General features: G+C 48.0%; 2 protein-coding genes across 2 annotated transcripts; one reads left to right on the forward strand and one right to left on the reverse strand.

The window, feature by feature from the left end:
• Positions 1 to 649: 649 nt before the first annotated feature.
• GGCX (gamma-glutamyl carboxylase) lies at positions 650 to 13,911 on the forward strand. The gene is made up of 15 exons (XM_020889430.2): positions 650 to 764; positions 1,105 to 1,275; positions 2,574 to 2,732; positions 3,189 to 3,354; positions 5,433 to 5,511; positions 6,574 to 6,680; positions 8,019 to 8,182; positions 8,533 to 8,798; positions 8,945 to 9,076; positions 9,427 to 9,578; positions 10,012 to 10,181; positions 10,395 to 10,525; positions 11,020 to 11,167; positions 11,342 to 11,537; positions 11,962 to 13,911. Exons 1-15 carry the CDS (start codon positions 722 to 724, stop codon positions 12,152 to 12,154), a joined length of 2,277 nt encoding a protein of 758 aa, XP_020745089.2. The 5' UTR covers positions 650 to 721; the 3' UTR covers positions 12,155 to 13,911.
• A 758-nt stretch (positions 13,912 to 14,669) lies between these two features.
• On the reverse strand, positions 14,670 to 21,324 carry MAT2A (methionine adenosyltransferase 2A). Its single transcript, XM_020889431.2, has 9 exons — positions 21,099 to 21,324; positions 18,868 to 18,945; positions 18,654 to 18,776; positions 18,271 to 18,383; positions 18,040 to 18,183; positions 17,649 to 17,867; positions 17,243 to 17,425; positions 16,957 to 17,090; positions 14,670 to 16,282 (listed from the first exon to the last, which is right to left on the reverse strand). Exons 1-9 carry the CDS (start codon positions 21,187 to 21,189, stop codon positions 16,180 to 16,182), a joined length of 1,188 nt encoding a protein of 395 aa, XP_020745090.1. The 5' UTR covers positions 21,190 to 21,324; the 3' UTR covers positions 14,670 to 16,179.
• Between the last annotated feature and the right edge of the window lie 940 nt (positions 21,325 to 22,264).

Consider the following 22,264-nt stretch of genomic DNA (forward strand, 5'->3'; position numbering starts at 1 on the left):
GTGTAGCAATGTAAAGGGGTCCTGAGACTAAAAAGTGTGAGAACCCCTGCACTAAGATGCCTTCCTCGGATCCTGCTTGTCAATTCCAGGGCAGAGAAACAATGTTACAAAGCTGTTCAAGACTCACCTTCCCCAACCAAACTCTATTCACTGCCCCTACTCTGCATTCTTTCTGCAGTCAGGTCGTTCCGGTTTTCCTGCTGCTTTCAAACCTCTGGTTCTAGGCCGGGACAGCCATCCCAGGTGCATCCTCAACTGGGCGGGAAACTCTTCTACGAAGAGTCTGACTTTTTGCGCCCGCTCCGTTCACACATCTGCAGCGACCTAACAGGGGCGGGAAGGGACCCAGAGAGGTCGTGGGCGCTCAGGGTCTTCTTTAGGTTGATAGAGCGGAGAGGGCTCGGGAGGCCTCAGGGACGGGACTTGACAGAAAAAGAGACAGATCCGCGTACACCTTCACTCCTCGGTCACCAGGGAAGGTGGGTTCTGACCACGCCCCCTTGCGACCTCGTTGCCCCGCCCCCAGGCCCCTCGCTCCGCCCTCTGCCGCCAAGCAGGGAGTCCGGCGCGGCCGACTAGGGCCATTCACGACAGTCTCCGCGCTTTCCGGCCAGCCTCGCGCGTGCTGATGTGTCGGGGAGGCGGGGCTTTGGGGATTCGCCCCTGGCGACGCCCCCGGGCTCGGAGGCTGTTGCTGTGGCACATCTACCTTCCCGAGGCCATGGCGGTCTGTGCTCGGCCCGCGCGGGCCCCGCGGGGCTCAGGTAGGCTCAGAGCCCCGCCTTGTGGCGGATAGAGAGGGGCGCGGCTTTCAGAGGGGTTGGAGCGGGATGCCCTGCGGGACCTGACTGGGGAAGGGAGCCTCGGGTGGGAAGGGTCTTGTAGAGAGATTGCAGTCTTCGGTTTCGGGGTGGGTGATGACATTCAGGGCTCTTTGCCATTAGGGGGCTGCAGTCTGAGAAAGGTTCTGGGGCACTGGGGGATCCTGGAGGAGGGGCTGCAGAAGCCCTAGACGGAGGTTTTTCTGATTTGAGAAGCAGTCTGTTTTAAAACATCTCCATTCCCATACGTGCACCTGCAACTTTCTCCATTTATTCGTTGCAGACAAAGTAAAGAAAGACAAGGCTGCACAGACTTCAGGGCCCCGTCAGGGCAGCCGAATGGGGAAACTGTTGGGTTTTGAGTGGACAGATGTGTCCAGCTGGGAGAGGTTGGTGACCCTGCTAAATAGACCCACGGATCCTGCAAGCCTGGCAGTCTTCCGTTTTCTCTTCGGTAAGTCCAGTGTCTGGGAGGTGCCAGCGTGGTTGGGGGTGAGAGAATGACAATGGTCCCGTGTCTGTTTCTTGGATACTTACTTGCTTAGTGGGCTAACCTTCCTTTTTCTAAGAGCTGAAGTGATTAATATCCTGGAAGAACTCTTTGTAACCCAGTTTTGTCTCCTCTGATTAGGACTTGGAGATCAGAAGTGCTTTGATCCGAGGCTACAGGAAATACAGAGACAGAGGAACAGGAACCCATTTTATTTGTGGAATGAAGTCTTCCAGTAACTATGCTAAGGACTAGACTTCAGAGAAATGGCTGGGGTGACAGAGCAGCCATTTAGGCTGTGACTTCCTAGTCCAGACCTTTCTAACTCATAGGCCACAGCATGTATGTTTGGAATGGGTTACAGACACGCTGAGATATTACTCTCCTTAACACAGTGGTTCTCAACTGGAGGCGATTTTGCTGTCCAGGGGACATTTGGCAATGTCTGTAGATATTTGTATTTGTCACAACTAGGTGTGGGGGGAGAGGAAGAGGTGGTTACTGGCATCTACACAGAAATCAGGGATGCTACTGAATGACCTATGAACCACAGGGTAGACCTCCAGCAAATAATTAACCAGGCCAAACTGAATTGTCCTGGGTTTGAGAAATCCTGCATTAATTTGGAGCTGGCTTCCTGACCTGAGTAGCCCTTCTGTTTACCCCAGTGTGCTGGCCAGATACTGCTGTGCCAGAAAATAAAAGAGGCTGAGGGCGCATCACCCCAGAGCACTTTGTGTAGCCAATAGGACAGACCTTTACATACATGACTATCAAAACCTGAATAGCTTCGATAGCACTTTGTATGCTTCTTTCATTTGATCTTCTCTGAGACCCTGCAAAATATTATAGCCCCTTCTCACAAATGGGGAATTGGCTTAGGGAGGTACAGTGGCTGACATCCACAACTGGCATAATGCCTAGCACAGAGTAGGCACTCAGCCAGTTCCCAGGTGGCGCGAGTGGTAAAGAACCTGCCTGTCAATGCAGGAGATGCGGGTTCAACCCCTGGGTCAGGAGATCCCCTGGAGGAGGAAATGGCAACCCACTCCAGTATTCTTGGCTGGAGAATCCCATGGACAGAGGAGCCTGGTGGGCTCCAGTCCATGGGATTAGAGTCAGACACGACTGAAGCAACTTAGCAAGCATGATTATTGTTGATTGAATTCTTTCTGGAGCTGGGTGTGCTCGACTGTATTCTAGTACGTTCCATGTTTACCTTTGCTGAGGCCTATCGGCACCCTCCCCCTCTGCCTTCTCAGGGCTGATGATGGTGCTGGACATTCCCCAGGAGCGGGGTCTCAGCTCCCTGGACCGAAGATACCTAGATGGCCTGGAGGTGTGTCGCTTCCCCTTGCTGGATGCCCTGCAGACACTGCCACTTGACTGGATGTATCTGGTCTACACCATCATGTTTCTGGGTGAGAGAAACTGCAGGAGAGATGGGTGTATTGACTGGCCTACCTAAAACCCAGAAATATGAAGCATGCTGGTGAATGACCAGGGTCTTGGCTTTCATTTTTATTTTTGGCTGTGCCATATGGTTTGCGAGATCTTAGTTCCCTGACTGGGGATCGAACTTAGGCCCTTGGCAGTGAAAACACTAAGTCCTAACCGCTGGACTGCCAGGGAATTCTCTAGGTTTTCTTATTTCACTTCTTCTATAACTTATAATTTCATCCTGCTAACCTGTGTGTCATCTGAGCTGTGACCCCTTAACTCTTTTTAAAATATTGAAATAACATTTAGTTGAAATTTATTTTTATCTGACTGTAAAACATCTGATGATTTTCTTAACCCCACTCATAGCTTGTCCCAGGGGAGCTGGGCCTGTGGTGACCCTTTGACCTTTTAATCCTCTCCTCTACCAATCCCAGGGGCACTGGGCATGATGCTGGGCCTGTGCTACCGGATAAGCTGTGTGTTATTCCTGCTGCCATACTGGTATGTGTTTCTCCTGGACAAGACGTCGTGGAACAACCACTCCTATCTGTATGGCTTGTTGGCCTTTCAGCTGACATTTGTGGATGCACACCACTACTGGTATGAGTCTAGGGGGAACGAGGGAGGGGTTGGCTGTGTCAGGATGGTCCCCAGAGGTAGGGGCCCAGTAAGGTCCTAGCACTTGTCTCAGCAAGTATATCTTCAACCATGCTTTGCGGAGTGAAGGTAACTTGTAAACAAGTAAAGGTAACTTGGATGGACTCGGGAGGGGCAAGAGTCAGCACGGTGGGAGCTCTGAGGGTGACCACAAGCAGAATGGCTCCATTCCCACCCCTTCACTCTTTCCCTATCTCCCCAGGTGCCTTGATCTGTCCACTTCCTGTAATCCTCTTAGAAGAAGAGAAGACTAAAGCCAGACATAGCTGTTTTCAAATACTTCGAGGGTGGTCATGTGGAAGAGGGAGCAGACTTTCCCTGTGAGGGACAGAATTAGAGCCAAGAGTAGACACTGCTGTGGGGCAGAAGCATGTCAGAAGGAGAGGGCCCACCAGGGCTGCTCAGCAGTGCTGTCCCTGGAGGAGGTAACCCTCCCCCTCCTCTGGCTTATGTGACCATCTTTCAGGGGAGGTGAAAAAGGGATTTGGAGACAGGGTGGCAGAGCTGATGATCTTTAAGGAGTCCTTCTATTACTAAGTGAAAAGCAAGTATGAGCTGTCAGTAACATGGGCATGGGAAGAAAAACTCAAACACTGGATTCGTTGGTGATTTATCAGTCATTAATTACATGTCAATCTTCAGTACATCTATGCAGATATCCCCTTTTTGTAAACCTTTACATTCATTCAGAGTGGCCAGCTCTCATCATAAAGAATTGAGAGGCAGTTGAGCTTTCCTGGTGGCTCAGATGGTAAAGAATCCATCTGCAATGCAGGAGACCCAGGTTTGATCCCTGGAAAAGGGAATGACTGGTATTCCTGCCTGGAGAATTCCATAGACAGAGAAGCCTAATGGGCTACAATCCATGGGATCACAAAGAGTTGGACATGACTGAGTGACTAACACTCTCTGACAGAATACCCCAGAAAGTCTCATTTTTGTGATTTTTTGCACAATTTGAAAAAATACTGATCATTCACTGAAGACTTTCCACATGCCAAGCACTATGCTAAACACTTTTGCTTTTTCCATGTTATAACCCCATGAGGTCCATTGTGCTGTTCCCATTTTATAAATGAAGAAATTAAGGCTTACAGAAATAAAGGATTTGCCTAAGGTCACCAAACAGTTAAGAGGCATAAATGAGACTTCAGGTCTCCCTAATGGCAGACTCCAGTACTCTTGAGCACCAGTATAATAACCTGCCCCTTTCCTGGCTTCTCTGCTCATTCTGTGTCTTCTTGAAAATCTGCTTTGCTTCTGCCTCCCCAGAATACATCTAATCTTAGTAGCCTGGTTTTGTCAGTTCTCAGCCTAGGTAAGCTGTTAACAGATACTCTCTGGCCCTAGATCCTAGCATCCAGGTCTGTGAAATGTCAGTTTGTCTTGAAAATTGAAACTTTGCTTTAAATGTACTGTGTATATTTTCGTACACCAGCTTTTCAAACATTTCCTGAAATTCCTTCTTTTTCAAATTTAGTCATATTTTAGCACTGTAATCTTTTTTCTTTTTGCGTATCAGTGCTTCTTTATGCCCTTCTCCCATGCAGTGGATGGGGCAGCAGGAGGAGCAGGGGGAAGTACACCTTCCCTCATGCAGGTAACAGGAGGTCAATGTATACTAGTCTTACTGCCAGCTGCCTTACTGCCATGGGGTGGGGAATGGAGGGTCTACAGCCCCTTTCTTCTGGGGTTTGTTTCCCGGTTTGTTTTATGAGGAGAGACTAATTTGCTAACTAACAGATGTTAAACACTGAATTTTTTGTTGTTGTTGTTATAACTCACTAGTAGGTACAACTAGTAGTTTCTGTTATGACTGGAAATAATCGTTACAGGTTGCTCAAATAATCTGAAAGGGCCTCAGAATAGCCCAGAGAACTGAGAAAATGTGGGAGACCTCCTAGAGTAGAGACATCATTACAGAGATATCCTGGAATAGAGAGATGATGACATTTAAAAAGCAAGGTATAAATGGGACTGGACTAAGAACCCGTCCTCCACCCTTCTCCCTCTCACTGCAGGTCTGTGGATGGCCTGCTGAGTGCCCGGAAGCGGAATGCCCATGTGCCCCTTTGGAACTATGCTGTGTTGCGTGGCCAGGTACCAGATCTCAGGAGAGAGGGGGTATTCTTCACAGCCATTGACAGCATGGCCGCCCACTGCCAGACTTCACTCTGCTCGGCCTACCTGAATCTTCTCCTCCTCCCCCCTCCTTTTGAAACTCAACTATTTAAACAATTTTTTACGTATTTATTTTATTTTTGGCTATGCTGGGTATTCATTGCTGCATACGAGTCTCTCTTTAGTTGTGGAGAGCAGGGGCTACTCTTCAGTGCTGTGTCTTAGTTTCTTAGTGTGGTGGCGTCTCTGATTGCAGAGCATGGGCTCTAGGCAAGAGAGCTTTGTGGGCTCTAAAGCGTGGGCTCATTAGTTGTGTGGTGCGTGGGCTTACTTGCCCCTCAGCAGGTAGGATCTTCCTACATCAGGCATTGAAGCCCTGTCCCTCGCATTGGTAGGTAGACGCTCATCTACTGGACCACCAGGGACATCCCTCTTTTTCCCTTTTTGCTGGAAAGCTGGACTGGCTTCTCCCTGTTTTCTAATCTAATCTACTTCCTAATCTCTGGGGTCTCTCACCTTGTCATACAAAGAAAGAATAGAGCTTTATTCCCACTAGATTAGAATCTTCATGAGGAAAGAGTAACCTCTGTGCTTCATGACTTTCCTTTTTCCTTCATGACTTTTCCTTCAAAAGTGAAAGTGTTAGCTGCTCAGTCCTGTCCGACTCTTTGCGACCGCATGGTCTGTGGTCCGCCAGGCTCCTCTGTCCATGGAATTCTCCAGGCAGGAATACTGGAGTGGGTTGCTATTCCTTTCTCCAGGGGATCTTCCCAATTCAGAGATGGAACCCAGGTTTCCTGCACTATAGTCAGATTCTTTACCATCTGATCCACCAGGGAAGCCTGACTTTTCCGTCCTGACTTTGCCTAACACTGTGCCTGACATCTGTAGGATGTTAGGTGAGTGAACGTCTGGGATGAATGAATAGAGTGGATCTCGTCTCTCAGGCCCTGGACTGAGGTCAGAACTGATTTGTGACTGTCTGTGGAGGATGAGGTTCTGACTTCGTTTGAATATTCGTTTTGCATATCGTGTTTGCAGATCTTCATCGTGTACTTCATTGCGGGCATAAAGAAGCTGGACGCAGACTGGGTGGAAGGCTACTCTATGGAATACCTGTCGCGGCACTGGCTCTTCAGCCCTTTCAAGTGAGCAGCGGGGCAGAGGCCTAGAGTGGCCAGGTGCAGGGTTGGGGGGCTCACCTCCTTCAGGTCTCCGGTCATAGCTGCTGCTCCCACTTTGCCTAAATTTGCTGCATGCTTCATTCTGTCCACTCATTTCCCTCTTCAGCAGAAGGCAGAGTTGATGATGTCAAAAGATCTAGGCTTAGCTGCCCCTGGGAGACTTACAGCATGGGCCGGAGCGAAGGGAAGAGAAATAACAGAAAGGGAAGTGCCAGCGCTAGGTGACTTGGAGAGTGAGTCAGTGCCCCAGCAGTCACTGTGATGGGGCCTCTATCCTTGGGTGGCTGCCCCAGCCTCTTGCCCAGATTCCTCAACTGGCATGCCAAGAAGATGGACAGTCAGCTCCCCTTCCCCAACAAAACCATTGTTAATAACTCTTCCCAAAGCAGAGCCGCTTCTCTCTGACTTCTCTCTTCCTCCCATCTCTTCTTCCTTTTGCCTTCCTTTTTTTACTCTTACTTTTGGCTGAGCGGGTCTTTGTTGCTATAGACTTTCTCTAGTTGCGGCAAGTAGGGGCTGCTGTCTCGCTGTGGTGTGTGGGCTCCTCATTACTGTGACTGCTCTAGTTGCAGAGCATGGGCTCCAGGTGTGTGGGCTCACAGTGCAGGTGTGTGGGCTCACAGTCACAGCACGTGGGTTTAGTTCCTCCATGGCTGTGGAATCGTCCCAGACCAGGGATGGAACACGTGTCCCCTGCATTGGCAGGCGGATTCTTAACCACCGGACCACCAGGGAACCCCCATCTTGTCTTACTTTGTACTCTTCCATCTGCCCTGACGCCTCCCAGTTCCGGAAGTTTGACATCATTATATCAGCCAAGCGTTCCCCTTTTAAAGTTTCTCTTCTGGTATACCTCCAGGAAAAGCCTGCCCTGCACAACACACACTGCTCAGTCAAATTTTGCTCTGGGAGCTCTGCCCTTGCTTATTACTTAGGGCATGTTGAAAGAAATTGGACACCTGAAGTATGTGAGATTCCTTGGTGGCTCAGATGGTAAAGAACCAGCCTGCAACACTGGAGACCCGGATTCAATACCTGGGTTGGAAAATTCCATGGACAGAGTAGCCTGGTGGGCTATAATCCCTAGGGTCGTAAAGAGCTGGACATGACTGAGCGACTAACAGTCTTAAATTATGTGGGAATGAAAAGGGGTTGGAAAACCCTTCCAGAGGATGTCTTTGTGTGGAGTTCTCTACCCACCTGCCAGGGTGGATCAAGCAGCATGGAGAAGGTAGCAGAGGTGCCTCAATTGTGAGTATTCCATGCATGCTAGTGCCTGAGCTTTGACCCTGGTGTCTGCAGACTTGTGTTGTCCGAGGAGATGACGAGTCTACTGGTGGTGCACTGGTGTGGATTGCTGCTCGACCTCTCAGCCGGTTTCCTGCTCTTCTTTGATGCCTCAAGACCCATCGGCTTCGTCTTTGTGTCCTACTTCCACTGCATGAATTCCCAGCTTTTCAGCATTGGTCAGTTCCTATAATCTGGTGGGAAACAGGAAGCCACAGGTGTGCAGGGGAGGGACGAACCAGCGGCCCGTGTGGCAGGGGGAGATGGTGACAGGAACAGGAGCTAAGCTGAGCCTGATGTAATCTCTGAGAGATGGAAACAGATGAGAAGGGGGCCAAGGGCTTTTGGGCTCAGCTAGTATGTTTTGTAATAAGTTTCTGTGGGAAGTAATAGGCTCCAGTTGAGGACTTCTTTCATCATAAGTGGAATACCTGGGGGAGGCTGCCTAGGGGAAGGGGGTGTGTGGAGGGGATGAGCCAGGTTTTCCAGCCAGACTCCTGAAGTGCTGGTTTCCTCCCCGCTGTTCTAGGCATGTTCCCCTATGTCATGCTGGCCAGCAGCCCTCTCTTCTGCTCTCCTGAGTGGCCTCGGAAGCTGGTAGCTCACTGCCCGAAAAAGCTGCAAGAACTGCTGCCCCTCAAGACCGCCCCTCAGCCCAGCACTTCCTGCATGTATAAGAGGAGCCGAGCCAGAGGCAGTCAGAAGCCAGGGCTGCGCCACCAGCTGAGCACTGCCTTCACCCTGCTCTACCTCCTGGAGCAGCTCTTCTTGCCCTATTCCCACTTCCTCACCCAGGTGTGTGCGGGCTGGGGGTCCGCTTGGATAGTGGCAGAGGGGACAGTGCTCAGGAGAGAAGCGGGCAGATATGGGGACCTCTCTGTGCAAAGGACAGCGTTAGCGTGAAGCGCATGGAGCTGATTCCCACTGCCCTGCCTCCTCAGGGGTACAACAACTGGACCAACGGGCTATACGGCTACTCCTGGGACATGATGGTGCACTCCCGCTCCCACCAGCACGTGAAGATCACCTACCGTGATGGCCGCACCGGCGAGCTGGGCTACCTCAACCCTGGGGTGAGATGCCACTAACTTCCTGGCCTTCAGAGGCCCCCTTGAGCTTTGGGCTCTGGTCTCTGTGGGTCCACTTTGCCCTTTCTCTGGAGCCAGATGGAACCTTCTTTTGTGGGGGTTGAAATGGGGCAGTGTCATTCACATCCCTCAATTGAGATGAGACTTAGGAAAGGTGAGTACCACTAGCCCAGCGATGAAAAAAATTCTTCCACGAAGTTTTTTGCTTCTCATTTTTTTTTTCTTCCCTGTCAAAACTGGCAGCAGGCAGGGATCTTTTTGTGCCTTCTGCACTGCATGACCTGTCTCGGAGCTCAATAACAACGAGGTGGGACTAATGTGGGGGTTTGGGGCAGGTATTCACACAGAGCCGGCGTTGGAAGGACCATGCAGACATGCTGAAGCAATATGCCACTTGCCTGAGCCGCCTGCTGCCCAAGTACAATGTCACTGAGCCCCAGATCTACTTTGATATTTGGGTCTCCATCAATGACCGCTTCCAGCAGAGGTGGGCAAGGGGAGCAGAGAAGGGGGAAAACGTGAAGTCCAGTTTTTTTTGGCCAAGATAACCAGCCTGTGCTCCTCAGTGTTGTCTTGCTTGCAAGGCTGTCCTCTGGTGCATGTCCCTGTTGACCTGGTTGTGGGCATAGCTGATTGCATCCAGCAGAGGGCACCATCATCCTGAAGAAAAGGGAACTCATTCTCTTAGAAGCTGTTAACTCTCCTCAGGCGGCCACTAACCCCCATTCTTCCCAGTGCTCCAGAATCTCTTTCCCCTCTTCTGTCTCTCTGTCCCCAACTGGCAGTAACATGCTGACATAGGCTGTTTCTTCTTTCTGGAAAACCCTGTTTGTCCTATCTGGGAACAGTGATGAACAGAACTGGAAATTCCAGTATTTCGGTGGCTATGGCCTCCATAGAACATGATTTCCTTCCCCAAGGATTTTTGACCCTCGTGTGGACATCGTGCAGGCTGCCTGGTCCCCCTTCCGGCGTACACCTTGGCTGCAGCCACTGCTGATGGACCTGTCTCCCTGGAGAACTAAACTACAGGAGATCAAGAGCAGCCTGGACAACCACACCGAAGTGGTCTTCATTGCAGATTTCCCTGGTATGGAAGAAAGCACAAAGGCTTTGCTGTCTCCCTCATGGCCTCCTAGGCCAGGGACACAGTGTGTGATGGCGCTGGGAGGATCTGCTCCTGGTGGGAGGCTGGTTTTTGAAACCCGAGGTGGAGGTGGTGGTGAAGTTGTGATTTCTCTGTTCTGACTGGGAGTGAGTTCACGCCACCTTGGGGTGGGATGGGAACTCTTGCCCCTGGCAGGGCTGCACCTGGAGAACTTCGTGAGTGAAGACCTGGGCAACACTAGCATCCAGCTGCTGCAGGGGGAGGTGACCGTGGAGCTGGTGGCAGAACAGAAGAACCAGACTCTTCAGGAGGGAGAAAAAATGCAGGTGTTTGGCTTGAATTAACAATGATAGAAAACTTTCGATGAGTGCACTTGATTTAGTATAAACACAAAATGCTTTAATGTAACAGTAACGCAGTTGGAGGCTTCCTTGGTGGCTCAGTTGGTAAAGAATCCACCTGCCAATTGCAGGAGATGCAGGTTCAATCCTAGGGTCAGGAAGATTCCCTGGAGAAGGAAGTGGCAATCCACTCCAGCATTCTTGCCTGAAAAATCCCATGGACAGAGGAGCCTGATGGGCTACAGTCCATGGGGTCAGGAAAGAGTTGGACATGACTTAGCAACTAAATAGCAACAATGCAGTGGGGCTGAAAAGCAAGGGCCCTGGGGGCTATAAATAGCCTCATTCAGCATTCTAGAGGTCAGTTCCTTTGGATTCCAAAATACAAGAAAAAAGATGGAGGTGGGAAGTAGAGGGAGGCCATAGACTGGCTAGGGAAAGGCTAGAGAATGAGAGATCCATTTCTTCCCCCTTGTCAGTTGCCTGCTGGCGAGTACCATAAGGTGTACACAGTGTCGTCCAGCCCTTCCTGCTACATGTACATCTACGTCAACACTACAGAGGTTGCACTGGAGCAAGACCTGGCGTATCTGCAAGAATTGAAGGAGAAGGTGGAGAATGGAAGTGGTGAGTATCTGAAGATTTGGGCTAAGAGAGCCCACTTTACAGGAAATCGGGGTCACGATCAAAGATCTGTCCACTTAAAGAATGAACTTGAAGTGTCTAGCTGGGGAAAGAGGAGTTCTAGAAGAGAGAATGCTCTTTTCTGAGTGATTCCTCTTTTTGCCCTCTTCCGTACAGAAACAGGGCCTCTGCCTCCAGAGCTGCAACCTCTGCTTGAAGGGGAAGTCAAAGGCGGCCCTGAGCCAACACCACTTGTCCAGACCTTCCTTAGACGCCAGCAAAGGCTCCAGGAGATTGAACGCCGGCGAAATGCCCCTTTCCACGAGCGACTTGTCCGCTTCTTGCTGCGAAAGCTCTATATCTTTCGCCGCAGGTAAGCTTTACCCAATAGTACGTGTCTTTGTCATCAGATGTTTGCAGGCTAGGTCACTGTTCTCTGATGAGAGTAACAGTAGGGACTCTTTCCCAGGAGAGGACAATCCAGTGCTAAACCTCTCCCTTTTTCCTCTCTCCTTGCTCCTCTTCCTGATTGATTGGGAGAGCAAATGGTGTGTCTGATGGGCGCTGTCTTGTTCTGACTCACCTTATTTCCTGTGGGTTATTCCTACGTGACTCTGGAATCCTCAGTCAGGCTGTGTAAAAGTGGGGTGCCCTTCCAGCTGGGATGGGGGTGTCTAGGGGGAGATTCTTATCTGTGGGTGAAAGGCCAGGTGACCAGGTGTCCTCTGAGGGCTTTGGCAGGATTGCCTGTGTTGAAATAGGAGTTTGAACAGCTGGCCTTTTCCCATCTTTTTCAGCTTTCTCATGACTTGTATCTCACTTCGAAATCTGGCATTAGGCCGCCCTTCCCTGGAGCAGCTGGCCCAAGAGGTGACTTATGCCAACTTGCGACCCTTTGAGCCAGTGGGAGAGCCGAGTCCTGTAAACACAGATTCTTCAAATTCTAACCCCCCTGAGCTGGATTCTGGCCCTGTCCACTCAGAGTTCTGAAGGAGGCCAGATGTGGAGTACAGATGTGGCAGCAGCCAGTCACAGGACCGTTACCTAGGCAGTGGACATGTGAAAAAACTTCAGATTTTTTGTTTTTCCTCCATATCCACGGCTGTAATAAATTCCGAGAGGATAGATTAGAGGGACAAGGAAATAAAGCAAGGATAAGATTTATGAATTCCAAGGTTGAAGGGCTTGGGCAGTGGGGCTAAAAAACAATGTGAAGATGTCTTTCAAGGGGTAAGAATAAGGTTTAAAGTGACTTGCTCCTTGCCAAAAGAGAGTTAATGTTCCATGAAAATAATAGCTGCTGTTAAGTGCTTGCCATATACAGGCACTATGTGAAGCCCTGTGCCAGCATTATTACACTTATGCCTTAAGAGCCATAAGCCCTATTTTGTGGTTGGGGAAACTGAGGCTGAGGGATAGTATAATTCACTCAAAGACGTATACCTAATAAGGGATAGACTGACTGATGGTCCGAACCTCAAGTCTTAAGGTCCTGCACTCTGCCTCTTAAAATTTTCAGAATCACTGACAGTAATTTTGAAATAACGTAGCTTAAAACTTGTCTGGTTATAATGTGTGATTAGGATGTGATCAGGTTTTAGATGCAGGGTAATTTTCTCTTCACTGCGATTTTGATTCTTTTTTTTATTCCTATTGTTTATACAGCCAGTTTTTCACTAGGGGTTATGAGCATAGAATAGCAGAAAGTTAAACTGATAACAGAATTTAGATGATTAATAGTGGTATATATCTAAAAAATAAGCTGAGTATTTAGCATTATTCTAGCTTTCAATGAGCAGGAGGTGATGTAAAGTGAGATTTAACCAAATGTAATGAAATGAGGGGATGTTTACAGTCATGATATATAAGGTTTGGATGTGATTCAGGAAGATCCTCAATTCTGTGAAAATTCAAAGGCCTGGCACTGGGCTAGGAAGTCAGAATGCATAATTAGCAGTAGAAACAAACAAAAATAAAACAGGCCCTGTTTGGGAACCCTGTGTGGAGGCAGAGACCAGCGGCAGCAGGCTGGCAATCCCAGTTACTTTGATAAAGGATCGCATTTGTTTTCAGTCTTCTTTTCCCATGCTCCACTCCATCCAATCGCAGGGTTCTTTCCTAGGTGGCTGCCTTTTCACCATACACACTTGGGATGATTATGTCTACTCCATGGTTTCCAGGGATGCCGCTGCTTAATTTCTTTGCTGTGCTCTAGACCTGTTTATCTAGCTCCACCTGGCTATCCCAGTTTTTAACTGTCATAACAGAAGATGCGTTCATCCACGACTCAGACCTGCTTTATTACCAAATGGCAGCTGTTTTTTTTTTATTCTTCCATTTTCCTTCCATTTCTTAAGATTTCAAGGCCCATCAGTTCTACCTCTTACTTTTTGGATCTGTTGAATTCATCTCTCCTACTTCTGTCCATTCAGCCTTTATACTGGAATCCAGTGAAACAGATCAGAGCAGGGCTGCCAGGGAGTTGTGCAGATTGGGCCTAAGTGCACTCAAGTGATCCATGTGGAGCCTGGCAGTAAGTTCCTGTGATTCACACAAGGCATTTTGTGGGTTAGAGATGGCTGTCGCACAGGGCACTTTGCTAAGAACCATGCATGGGAACACTGGTTTTCAGTCTTTCTGCAGATCCCCTGTGACACGATATACCTTGGCACTGTGTCCTTCCCCATAACTGCTGCCCCACCCTCCTTTTTACTTGGTGGAAATAAAAGTAGTTCTTCATTTTGGAAGGGAACGCTTACAGAGGTATTTTTCTTGATACAGGCAAGGATGTTACTTTCCCCCAACTGTTAGTGTACCACCTGTCTCATTTTCCAAGTGACAATGTTGTGGGTACCTAATACTGTTAACTGTTCACTGGAGAAAATCTGGCTTCTCCAGGTTTCAGTATTCAGACCCAGGGTCTGAACTGCAACAAATTCAGAATACACATCCTAACTGCAGTTTTGTTTAAACTCCCTCAGTTCTGTTTAAAAACATTTTTCAAACTATAGTACATAACTTGTAGCCTTTAACCCATTTATATACAAGGTGAACTTAAGACATCCAATTTACATTTTCAAAACACTGAAAATTGGTTTAAAATATCACTCTTCTCACATGATACTCATTTTAATGGTTTTTATGCTTTTAAAGCACTGCTGATAGTGCAGAAATGACTGTTGTAAGACATGAATTTTGCCCACTGTGTTGGCCAAAAAAGGCAGTGCTGAACAAACCTTGAACTTTCTCCTTAGTTCATTTATGAACCTTTTAAACACCATGCCTATAGTCAAGATTGAAGTGATTTCCCTAAACCATGGGTTGGATTACAATTACTCAGGGTTAAAATATGTTTAATTCATACTCATACTAAAACACTTAAGAATAATGGCGGGAAGAGTTCCCTGGTGGCCAGGATTCAGTGCTTCCACTGCAGAGGTCCACGTTCAATCCCTGGTTGGGAAACCATCCCACATACCACCAGAATACAAATAATGGACACAGGTAAGGTAGAACCTAGCATTTTATTTAGATCTTCATTAAACTGTTGGAATTGAGAGCCAGACATACGTAATAAACCTCCAAAAATAGATCCTGAAAGGCACTTTCTGCTTAGGGCAAGCAGTCATGGAATAAGCATGTAAACAAGCTGGCTTCTCTGTACCACACCAGCCAAGTCAGCTTTCTCCATGGCCAGCTGCACCAGCTCTGCCCTCCCTTCTGTTAACACCAGCCAGAACCCCTGTAGGTCTAACCCAAGGTTTTTCTGTAGGACACCTTGGCCTACCTGGGAATGCTGGAAACATGTTAAAGGAATCATGGTGTTGAGGAAAAAAAAAATCTTTTAAAAGCTGCCATCTGAGGTGATGGCTTCTCTGTACTTACGCCATACCCCAGAATACAATAAATAAGCAATTAGAAAATGTTCAAGTATGAAGGGATTTCCTCCTCCCCGCCAAAAGCACTGCTCTCTGAAGGAAGCTGGTTTCTCTGTAGCTACACCAGCTGTCCAGAAAGCTCATTGGACCTGGTTTTGAAAATAAAACAAAGTTAAAACCCTGGGAGGAGTTCTTGTGCAGTGTGGAGTACTCAGTCTTTCTTATAAAGAAAAAAAAAAGTTATCTGGTACCAAAGTGTGCAACCTACAGACCCTCAGGTACTGCCCTGTGACTCCTCTGTATGACATCACAAGGGTGCCAAGTGCCTGTTTTTCTAGAGCTAGGAATTGGTGGTTTGGCTAGTGCTGAAACCATGCATAGGATTGGTTTACTAAATTAAAAACCTTATTACGTACGTCCTCCAAAAGACAGCTGAAGTGGAGAGATTCTGATTTGGTGCTGTTTAAGAGATGGCAATTAAGAGCATAAGCACCAGGGAGATGGTTTAATGGTAACTGCCTTTTTTTTTTTATGTCAGGCTAGAGCTCCAACTGGAACTTGCGTTACATGCAAGAATGATTGGATAGGGAACACTCCCTGACAGAGCTACATAATTAGAAGTGGATCAAGTTATAGGGAGGATAAGGGAAGGCTTCACATTCATAATAGAGCTCAAGACATTACAAATTCATGCTGACAGGGCTGTGGCATTGCCAGACGAGAAGCTATCATGGAACTACAAGTACTTTACGTGCACATTACAAGGACATTTTCAGCATTTGGTGGGAGAGTCAATGCAATTAGGATTTTAGAAGGTTGGGTGATAGGGCACAAAGGTTCAATTTCAAAGCATTATTTACTACAATGCTGTTGATTTGTTTCTAGGCAGTTACACGGATCACCTATGCTCACTAAATTCATTATAATGGTGAACAAAACACCTAGGGACAGAATAGCAAGCCCAACTTACAGTCCCCCACACAAGCTAAAATTCATGTCATTGACTATAGAGTGACTGCAACTGATCAGGAGCTGAAAGAGGACAGGAAAATTTAGGAAGAAGGGCCCTTTCCCGCAGAGCTTGAAGGCTTCTCTGTAGCCTACGCCAACAAGTCTGGGGAAAAAAGGCTAACACTTTCAATATTTAAGCTTTTTGGGCACTTCCCATGGGAAGCTGTCCCTACCAAAGTGGCCATAGGCTGCAGTCCTCTGATAAATTGGCTTCTTCAGATCCAGATCCCTGGAATATACAAGTCCGTAACTTAATATGTAGCATTCAATTAAAGTAAAGCAAAACAATCAGCAAGACTCATTTTCAAGACTTCTGGCAAATGAGTTCAGTTCTCTGGGGTATGCTAGGAAAGAAGTTTGTGGCAAAATATTTGTTACTTCCCTGGTGTCCAAAACTCCTTGCACAGTCCTTATCAGTAACTATAGTTCTCGTTTTTCCGTCCCTGGCTCAACAAATATGAAAACTTGTCATTATTTGGAGAAATTTCAAGTATCAAAAACTCATCTAAAGTCATGGAATACTTACCAAGGTGCCATGCCCACACCCTACCAAGGTTATTTTCTTTGTAACAGCCATGTACATCCCATTTATCTGTACTAAAAATTCTTTTAAGTAAACATCCCTCAGGTAACAGGAGCACAAGTTGGTATCAAATGTGGAAAACTTTTCTAGGGTGGTTAGTCTAAGCCATGGAGCACTAGAATTTTAGATTCTTCCTAATAATTTAAGCCTCTACTGAAGGCAATTTTCTAAGAAGATATTAACACATTCTAGGAATTAAGATGTTTCCCCACTTGAGTCTTCCTTCACACCTTCGCCTTCCAAGATTTGAATATATCAAGTATATATACACACCCACACCCTCAATGTTTTTCACTAGCAATAGGCTTTACCATCTTTACCTGACAATGACCCCAGGGCGGAGGTCAAAATTCTTCTTCACAATCTCTAATAGCTCTCTCTCACTCTTCTGAGAGGTGCCATAATGGAAAATGGAGATAGACAATGGATGAGATACTCCAATAGCATAAGAGACCTAAAAGAATTTAAATATCATTAAGAAATCAGTGAGCAAAAGACCCACACACTGTGTAACAGACTGGTATAAAAAAAAGACAAGTAGTTAACTGCTAAATATCCTCCCACTTACACACCTTTTAGTGAACCCAGTAATAGAAAAATATATACCTGAACAAGAACCCTTCTGCACAGACCTCCTTTAACAAGGGACTTTGCCACCCAACGAGCAGCGTAAGCAGCTGAACGGTCCACCTTGGTATAATCCTTTCCTGAAAAGGCACCTCCTCCATGAGCTCCCCAACCGCCGTAAGTGTCCACAATGATCTTCCGGCCAGTCAAACCAGCATCACCCTGAAATTACAGAATTTAAATTACTTTATGCCCAATCCTTTCCAGTGGTTCTAGATCAGGCCTGCCTGTTAAATGCTTATTCAGTATCACTTGGCAAACATCCTCAGGAGATTCACACGCAGGCTTCAAAAAACCTAGGAAAAAGGTGGAAAGTAGCCAGGTTTTTCCAAGTAACCATGACAGATTAAAAAAAAAAATGCAAACTGAAATTGTAAGGCCTTACCTGAGGCCCACCAATAACAAATCTGCCACTTGGCTGTAGATGATAGATTGTGTCCTCATCAAGGTACTTCGCAGGTACAACAGCTTTGATGACTTTCTCCTTTAGGGCATCTCTCATCTCATCAAGACAAACTTCTTCATCATGCTGAACAGATATAACAATTGTGTGGACTCTGATGGGAAGCACAGCACCTCGATCCTGCATATACTGCACAGTCACCTTGAAAGCCAAACATCAGAACATCAGTCTACTAAACAATAGCTTTGTTCTTGGTTCCCTACCCTACATTACAGAGAACAAATGCTATTCTTCTCTTAGCTTTAATCAAACCACCTTACTGATGTCCTGTGCCAGTGTTAATGGGTGTAGGTTTATGATGTTCATCACTTACTTGAGTTTTAGAATCTGGGCGTAACCAAGGCAAAGTGCCATTCCGGCGTAGTTCAGCCAGTTTGGCATTGAGCTTGTGTGCTAAGACAATGGTTAAAGGCATACATTCCTCAGTTTCATCAGTGGCATAACCAAACATCAAACCCTATAAAAGGAAAAGTCATCAATGCAATCAATCCAAGCTTCAAAAGTTGTTAGAAGAAGAGATGCAAACAGATGTCTACCAAGATACCTGGTCTCCTGCACCAATGTCTTCCTCGTTTCGGTCAAGATGAACACCTTGAGCAATATCTGGTGACTGTTGCTCCAAGGCCACTAGCACGTTACACGTCTTGTAGTCAAACCCTATAAACAAAACAACGTGTTTTTTTTTAAGGGCCATAGCAATATTTTTAAATTTACAACAATTATCTGGAACTCTAAATGCTGCTAAAGAAATAAAATATACCTAAATGTAGTACTTTTAGAGGAAAGCATAGGGCCAGAACAAAAGTACAGTAAAAGTATACAGGTGGAATTAAATATTCCCAGGAACACTCAATAAAATAGAACTAAAGAGGACTGAAGAAAATATCTGAAAAAATGAGGTTAGAAAGTTAACTCATTAAAACATACCTTTGGAAGAATCATCATATCCAATGTGTTTAATGGTTTCACGAACCACTTTCTGGTAGTCAACAGCAGCTCTGGACGTAATTTCCCCAGCAAGAAGGATCATTCCAGTCTTAGCAACAGTTTCTAATAAAAGAGATGTTGACACTCAAACATCATTTTATAAAGTTAACTTTCAGGCTATCTTTTCATCATGTGAGAAGTGTTCTGAACCTACCACAAGCCACTTTGGCATCAGGGTCCTGCTGAAGGTGGGCATCAAGGACAGCATCACTGATCTGGTCACAGATCTTATCTGGGGGGGGAAAAAAATTCCTGGCTCAATTTCTTTAATATACTACTAATATAAGTATGTCATGCCTCCCTCTCTATAACTATAGCTGTTAAGTTCTTTGTGAATGCTTTCTTCCAAAATTGTGGCAGGGATTCCCTCCATGCAGTGGTTAGGACTCCACTATTCCACAGGAGGGGGCAAGGGCTCTATCCCACAATGCCCTTGGCATAGCACAGCACCCCACCCCACCCCCTACAAATTGTGGCAAAACCTATGTAACATAAAAGTTATCAATTTAACCATTTTCAACAGCATACCTAACTGTCATCTAAGTAAAGCATTCCTTCTGCAGAAACCATTTTCCTGAAGAGTGCTGGATACAGTGATACATGTCTCCAACTTGACACCCTGGTTTTTTTTGCTATAGCTGTACAACAAGATCACTAATTCAGGTAGGCCAGCAGAACACCTAGCATGTTTAATACAACAAGGACATCAGTCCCGTCTTTCCACTATTTCAAACATTTTGAAAAACTAAGTTCCCAGCAAAACCAATTTTCATTGTTATATAGAACAGCCACAGAACAGCCACATAACGGAGATTCAAATGAAAGTAGAAAGAAAAAGTGGCTTTCTTCCAATCAAAAGCAAAACAAGGAACATTTATCTTTACCGTATTAATTTTCAAAGACAACAATACTTACATTTTAAACCCCAAGTTTAAAATTCTCATTATAAATCTAAGGCAAAGTGTGGTCTGTGTTATCAATTTCTCCATGATCCTCTAAGGAACACCAATTAGGGAAGTGAGAGAAAATGTCACTTAAAGAGTTAAATGATGAAAGCAAGGACACTTCACGAACAAAGGGGTAACAATTTGATTATCGGCAACAATTTGATTCTGTGTTGAGTAATCCAGGATCAAGAGCTGAGTAGGTTGGAAAATACCCAAATGTATTCTGAATCCTTGGTATTCCACTCATTTATACAGCTCCCCAAATATTACTTTCCTAAGTTTTCTATAACCATCCAAAAAAATCTTAAGTAAAACGTGTACTGCACTCATGCCATAGGCTAAAACAATCCAAACATTTTCGAACGCCTGCAGCTTTAACTTAATAAAAGGTGGGTCAAACACACATGTTCCCAGCACTGGGAAAATACAAACAAAACCACCACACCACATCTGACCGTCACTCACTAGGACCTCAGGGTCTGTCCTCCCGTAGACCACTAGGTCGCTCGTGGCGTTTCACCATCGGCACGGTAGGCTTACTAGAGAGAAATGGCTCCTTAAGCCATCAGACGACATCTGTCATTGTGGTCATCCTAATAAAGATCTGGATCAGACTAGTAAAACTGTGATCTTCACCATACGAGGTTTTCAGGCTGCGACCGAAAGTCCCTTGGTATTGCTTCACTCCTTCGCGTGTAAATTGATCCCCGTAATGGCGGACCGCTGGACAAAGCCCGTAGGACGCGTGGAGTAAAACCCTGCTTAACGGTCAGCTCCATCGCAATGGCGCCTCGCACTCAATTCATGTTTCCTGTCCTTTTCACGCGCGATCCAAATAAGGCAGGGCTCCTCCGACAAGGGCTATATTTAGCTGGAGGCTGTCACCTTGACGCCAAACCATATACTGGCTAAGGGCACGTCGTATCCTTCACCGTAGCCAAGGAATTAATGGAGAGCGCGGACTCCCCGAAGCCCGGGCCGCGCTCTGCAAACCGGCCGGCTCCCTCGCCCAGAAGCCACATGCGGCAAACACGTGGTTGCGGCTGCAATGCGGGGCGCGCGCTCCCGCGCGCCGGACGCGAGCACGCGGGGCGGGTCGCCCACTCGAGGTGGCTCGGCACGCAGGGCGGAGAGGAGGAAATAGAGCCCTCCTCGGCAGGAGCACGAGCGGCCGCGGCCCCCGCCCTTCTCGTTTTCTGGAATCTTCCGCATGCCGGGGCGCGCGGCCGGATGGGAAGAGGGGAAGAGAGGCGGGGGAGGGAGCTGCGGCCACGCGCTCCGCACTGGCGGCGCCACGAGGAAGGCGCGCGGCCGCCGCTCTTACCACCACCAGCCGGGAAGAGAGTCACTGGCATGGACACCGCGGGTAGCGGGTCCTACCAGCCAGGTCCGATCCCGCACCCCGCCCCTCGCTTGGCTCCAGGGCCCGTCACCTCACCTGGGTGGCCTTCCCCCACGGACTCGGAGGTAAAGAGGAACGTGCCCTCCTCGATGAACGCGTCGTGGAAGCCGTTGAGCTGTCCGTTCATGGTGGTGGTGGTGGTGGTGGTAAGTGAAAGTGGCGTAGAGAAGAAAAGGGAGCGGCAAGACTGCGAAGTGCGCGAGCAGAAGACAGCAGTCTACTTAGCTCAGGCGGGCGGCGCGGAGCAAACGAGACGGCGGGCGGCGCGGCCCAGTATTTATACGCGGGGCCCGCGCGCGCCCGAGCCGAGCCCCGCCCCTCGGCGCCCGGCGCCAATGCGCCACTCGCGCGGGGACGCGGGAAGAAGGAAGGGGCGGTGCGCAGAGAGGAGCTCGGGCCGAACCACTGTCCCGGGCAGGGGGAGGGAGCGGGGGTAACGCGCCCCTCCTGCGAATATTCGCCATCTTAAGCACTAAAAACAAGAGGTGGGGGGAAAGACAAGAATACAGGGTCACCGTACTCTTCGTGAGCCACGGGGGAGGACGACAGACAAGGGCTTAATGGGCCTGCTCCCCTGTGCTGTGACATGGCACCTCCCTCCCGACCGTTGGCCCGGCTGTCTGGCCGTAAGGTCGCGTCCCCCAGCGGTGGCCTAGGGAATCGACGAGGGTTTTGTCCTCTGGCTCTGCCCGAGGGTCTTTCCGGCTGCCCTGCCTGGGGACGCCCGGGTGACGGGGAGCCTGGTGGCCCACAGCCACGTGAAAGTGGCCATCTTGGCCGGTCAGCGTACGAGCCTTCGCGCGGCCTTGTGCCTCCCTTCCTTGCGCGCTGCCGGCGGCTGGCAGTTCTGCGGGGGGCCGTCCAGTGGCTAGCAATGTTTAAGTTAATGGTTCTGTGATGAAAATGGCCGAAAAACGGAATAACGAGAGTTCTGGCATCAATTTTAACGACTGCCGCCCCCCGCGCTAGAGTTTTGGAGAGAGGCCTTACCCTTTGCAGACCCTACAGCAGAGGCTGCGCTCGGCCTCTTGGGCTCCAGCCTGTCCTCGGAGAAAGGAGGCTGCTCACGAGGCTGACCTTGCACTTGCTGACTTTAATGTCTTGGAGGGGACAAAAAGAGTCGATGTTTAGAGGGTCGTTTCAGTTTTCTGTGCAAGAGACTGTTAAATATCGGGGGGTAGGGGTGGGGGCGGGGGGAGTCT

The sequence above is a fragment of the Odocoileus virginianus genome, chromosome 2 (assembly GCF_023699985.2).
Source record: "Odocoileus virginianus isolate 20LAN1187 ecotype Illinois chromosome 2, Ovbor_1.2, whole genome shotgun sequence".
Lineage (NCBI taxonomy): Eukaryota > Metazoa > Chordata > Mammalia > Artiodactyla > Cervidae > Odocoileus > Odocoileus virginianus.

Excerpts from the sequence above, each read along its gene's own strand:
- GGCX (XM_020889430.2), top strand. The coding sequence starts at position 722 with ATGGCGGTCTGTGCTCGGCCCGCGCGGGCCCCGCGGGGCTCAG. Across the intron at positions 3,355-5,432 it reads GTGGATGCACACCACTACTG|GTCTGTGGATGGCCTGCTGA; the intron begins GTATGAGTCTAG and ends CTCTCACTGCAG. Across the intron at positions 8,799-8,944 it reads ATTCCCACTTCCTCACCCAG|GGGTACAACAACTGGACCAA; the intron begins GTGTGTGCGGGC and ends CTGCCTCCTCAG.
- MAT2A (XM_020889431.2), bottom strand. The coding sequence starts at position 21,189 with ATGAACGGACAGCTCAACGGCTTCCACGACGCGTTCATCGAGGAGGGC. Across the intron at positions 18,946-21,098 it reads CGTGGGGGAAGGCCACCCAG|ATAAGATCTGTGACCAGATC; the intron begins GTGAGGTGACGG and ends TTCCCCCCCCAG. Across the intron at positions 17,426-17,648 it reads TTGTTATTGGTGGGCCTCAG|GGTGATGCTGGTTTGACTGG; the intron begins GTAAGGCCTTAC and ends CTGTAATTTCAG.